Source organism: Impatiens glandulifera, chromosome 5 (genome assembly GCF_907164915.1).
Source record: "Impatiens glandulifera chromosome 5, dImpGla2.1, whole genome shotgun sequence".
Taxonomy (NCBI): domain Eukaryota; kingdom Viridiplantae; phylum Streptophyta; class Magnoliopsida; order Ericales; family Balsaminaceae; genus Impatiens; species Impatiens glandulifera.
The window spans coordinates 13,122,863-13,127,867 of record NC_061866.1 but is presented as its reverse complement, the minus strand read 5'-3'; the positions used below and the strand labels follow the sequence as shown (position 1 = coordinate 13,127,867).

The 5,005-nt window shown below is 28.6% G+C and overlaps 1 protein-coding gene across 1 annotated transcript; it reads right to left on the bottom strand.

The window, feature by feature from the left end:
- Positions 1-328: 328 nt before the first annotated feature.
- On the bottom strand, positions 329-3,968 carry LOC124938615 (thiol:disulfide interchange protein TxlA). Its single transcript, XM_047479087.1, has 3 exons — positions 3,871-3,968; positions 2,031-2,479; positions 329-637 (listed from the first exon to the last, which is right to left on the bottom strand). Exons 2-3 carry the CDS (start codon positions 2,472-2,474, stop codon positions 461-463), a joined length of 621 nt encoding a protein of 206 aa, XP_047335043.1. The 5' UTR covers positions 2,475-2,479; positions 3,871-3,968; the 3' UTR covers positions 329-460.
- Positions 3,969-5,005: the final 1,037 nt, after the last annotated feature.

The following is a 5,005-nucleotide window of genomic DNA, read 5'->3' as shown; positions in this document are numbered from 1 at the left end:
TGAAAAAAAAGTTCAACACTTCAAAGAAGAGGTCAGGTCCCACCACTTGAATTAAAGTTTGAGGAAGATGGGATACTTTGCTTCATGGCACTGCATATGCTTAATTTTATGGATATTCTCTTTTCTAAGTGTTCTATACGTTAATATCCACAGTCAGGAGATGAATGAACCCTTTACAGGCTGATCACGATCAATACAAAATAAAGGAAATACTGTAAAGGACTTTTATAGTTCACAGATTGTTGAAAGACACATCACCCTTTATCTATCAATGTAGGAAAAGCAGTAAAAATGGAAGTACATACTATTCTTCTATGAATTATGTCAGTGACCTTAAATGGATCTTTATATGGGAAATCATTAATTCAATAATAAGTTTACAAATTCTAGTCACAACCATTTATTTGGATCAATTTCAATCCAAGGTTTAATTTTTTTTCTTATAATTTGAACATTTACGCTAATTTATTGCATTAGTTTTGTCATTACTAGGATGATGCTTCTTCATCTTGAGAAGGTGAGAAAGACCAGCTACTACATGCAGACGACTGGCGGGAACACCAGATTTTGCCAAAGCCCTTCCATATTTGTCGAGCAGTACAAAGCAAGGAACATACTTTATGTCATAATGCAAAAGCTGCAAAGGAAAATTATAGATTAATGCACCATCATATACATTTAGAAGTGCATTGCAAAATGATTACTCAATAAGCCATAAGAAAATTGAAGTTAGGCCTTCTTTGATGTGGGTTATTTAGGATTAATTCCAATAATCCAATATTTCATCAAAAATCTACTCATCAATTAACAATCAACAACTAAAATACTAAAACATTAAATACCCTATAATAATAATAAAAATTATTAAATATACATCCATACCCCTAAATGAATTTAACCAAATAACAAGATTTTCAAAAACCTAAATGAAATAAGGTTATTTGAAAATAACCACTTGATTTTCAAATAACCCTAGATCTAACAAGGCCTCAGTGAACATTCCAAGCATAAATTGTCAGAAAAAAAATTAAAGTTATTTGGAGAAGTCAGCAATATGACCCAAAAAAGTCAGGTAAAATGATATCGATGAGAAATGAAATGGCAGAATTTTATGAATGTTGTCATCCATGAATAGAACTCTCAACCCTCCACATCAACAAACCTCTGAGTAGAAAAAGTCACCAATCTTTCTCATTTGTGATGAAATAAAAGGAAAGATTATTATCCTTGTAGGGATGATTTGAATAAATGAGACTACTTTCTTATTTTTTCTATAGATACACTGAACAATCATCTGAAAATGTTTTGCCTCTTGCCAAATGCATTGAAGATGCCATCAAGGATTGAAAAATAAAGGTGACAGCAAGATCAAATAAGAAGGAAAAATTGAAACTGGAAAGAGAGCTCAAAGGAACAAAGCATCTCTTCTGATAACAATTATGATGTTAGGAAACGAAGCGCCATATTGAGATTTGAGTAATCGCCCTAGATTCTAGGAGCTTGTTTATGAAGGTTATAACCCTTATCCAATCATCAAATCACTTAATTAATTCAAATCATCAAATAAAATATCCTTCTTAATATATATTTTTTATAATTTCCAATCATGTTGGTTTTTCACCTACAATTCAAAAGGCGGATTGGACAATGCACGCACAAAAAAATCGATTATCTCATATACAATACAAGCGCACGTTTCCTCCTCTCCCTTTGTATCCTTTAACTCGTGACTTGTATTTACTAGACATATATACTACCATAGCCGATGCAACTTTTGCATTAACCATGGTTAAATTTTCATTTAAAAAAAGTTGTTCTGTCTCTATGACATTATAAACTAATTGTCGGTCATTCCTTAAGCTTCTTATTCTTCAGAACTTGTATGATCATACACAGTATAGGAACATGGATGCAATCAATCACATACAAAGTGAGAAAGATTATTAAATTTTTATGTTTTAAAGAGTATAAGATCCAATCAAGTGAAATGGACAATATGAATACGGAAATGGAGGGAATTCTTCAAGTACCTCAGGCAACCATTTATCGTTCTCGGCATCCACCATAACAACATTGAGCCAATCAGAGTTCCTATTTTCTACCTCCATTACAAGACTGAGTAAGGAATTGCATAATCTGCATTTGGGTGAATAAAACTCAATCACAGTAGCCTCTTTTCCACTTGCCAATGCAGCCGCAAGTGCTCTCTGCTCAGCTTCTCCTTGTTCCTCAAGGCTCAAAGTTTTTTTTGTCGATTTCAACTTACCATTTGTGCCAATTCCATTTACAAAACCTAACACAGCTGGTGAATGTGAAAATGACTCAATAACCTTGTGTGAAAGAGATCCAAGACTCTGTAGGGATTTGAACAGCCAAGGTGTATCAAAGTTGCAAGTATTTGTTTTGTTGGAGATATGGTAAGCATCCCATGGCCATTTTAAGCAAAAGATAGATTGTTTAGGATTAGAATCCATTTAACCTGCAGATATTATATTCTCAAGTAGTAAGCACGTCGTTAATTGACTCAAAGGAAAAATATGAAGGCAAAGTGAAGTGAGCCAAAACTAGAGTACAAGACAAAGAGATGCCTTATTTCTCTTGGGAAAATATCAAAGATAATGGGAATATGTTATGTAGCAGCCTAGAGATTTAGGATTTGTAGAAGAATTGTACATGAGACTAAGCTTTAGAGGAGATAAACCAGATTCAATACAATTTCACTCATTACTGCAAATAATACTTACTCCACTATTTATAAGCTATAAACCTGTTAACTCACTAACCCCTTAACCCACTAACTAATTCTACTAACTAACATATTATTCTTATAAGACTACTAGTTAGATCTAGGATTTGTAGATGAGACTAAGAATGAACTAAGCAGTTGTTTCATTCATTAGTGCAAATAATACATACTCCACTATTTGTAAGCTACTTTCACATTAACCCACTAACTTACTCTATGAACTACATATTATCCTTATACTACTACTACTGTTACAGAATACTATCAGCAAAATCACGCAACAGTTTACCTGGAAATCTTCATTTCAGGCAATATTGGATTTTAGAGTCTACATGGGGCAAAGAAAGGGTGTAGCAATTGAATTAATGCTATGGTCTGGAAACCAACATAACATAAGACTATTTGTATCAAACCACAAATACAGACTAAGAATTGACTATTATTATGAAAATTTGGCAAGGAAGTCCAAATACAAGACCCAAAGCTTATAAGTTATAAACATATTTTCCTAACTATATAAGAAACACAGACGAAATTTTCCACCCTCCAATTGTGCAAAATCAAGCAAATAGTAAATTGGTTAGTTAATTCATCATCATTGGCACCCACCATTCATCACACCGACAGACACTAACTCTCGTAATATAGGTAGCTTTGTTATTAACCCTGAATTGTTGCATAATCTAAGCTCACGTTGAGGGTTCATTATCATGGCAAAGGTATGCAACAAACTGGTGCTATAATGAATTTTTTTCATTCTACATCTCAATTCTACCAATTCTTTCGTTCTCCTTCTATCACTCTCAGTTCTGTCTCACTATCATTCTTTTACCATCTCTAATTCTCATTGCCCTGACTTACTCTCTTCTACCCAGCTTCAGTCCTCTCCTCATTCATCTACAACTTATCATAATGACAAACTAAATGAGCATCACAGCCAAAAGCTGCAATAATTTGCAGTTTCTTTCCACTTCATCATCTCAAATTCAAAGAGAAATGATTCATTTAAACCGGTTCACAAAGCATGCACATTTCATCATAGAAAGCAGGGAAAAGAGATTGAAGGAAAGAAAAAGGATTACAGATGAGGGTCGTAGCCAGGAATCAGAAGAAAGAGAAATTACCTCGACAAATCACTAAGCAACACTGTTGAGGAAAGCGAATAATTTGATAAATGCCCTAGGATTTCTTCGGATTTGGATTATTTGAAATCTTGTTTTGGTATGAAATTAGGAAAAGTTTAGTTATTAACAAGAAGATGGATTATTTGATTTAGATATGTATGGTCAATTTTATTTTTTCTTATATTTGTAATAATATTAATAATTACAAATTTAAAAATAGTATTTTTAAATTGAATTAGTATAATCCTTAATTTATTAGTAAAAAGTAATTTATTTTAAAAAATAAATAAATAATATTTTAATATTTTAATAATAAATTATTTGATTATAAAAAGGTAATTTTTATTATTAAATCTTAAACTTATAAATATTAATGAATAATACTTAAAAATAATAATTATTATTTTATTTATTATAAGGATAACTTAATTGGTAATAATTGTGAAAATGATGAAAAATTTGTATTTATAAATATAAAAATTGATTTTGAAAATTATATATATATATAAATTAAAATGGAAAATAATGAAAAAAATAAAAAAAATATTCCATTAATTCAAAATTCAATTCGGTATTATCTAACTTATTTAAATAAAAATATATTTTTTAATTTAATAAAAATACATTTCATTTTAATATAAAATATTTATTTATTTATTTTTGCATTAAGATATTTTTGTTTATTCTTTTATTTGATTTTTCAAAGTGTTTCTATTGAATTTTAATTCAAATATAATTAATGAGAAGTTTTAAAAAAATAAATAAAATAATATTATAAATAAACAAAATTAATTAAAATACTTTTTATATATAATTTAATTAAATATATTAAATAATTAAATAAATTAAATTTTAAATAATTAAATAAAAATATATTAAATTAGATTATTCAAATCATATTAATTCAATCTTAATTAATCAATATAATAATTTAAATGAATAAATATAATTTAGATTTAATATAATAAAAAAATAATATATATATACGAGAAAAATATATACCTTAATAAAAAGTAAAAAATAAAAAAAAATTTGTTTATCTCTTTTTTTATATTTTGTTAGTTAGACAAAATATATAAAAAAATATATATGAAATATAAATATATATAAATATTTTTTATTATATATAGATATA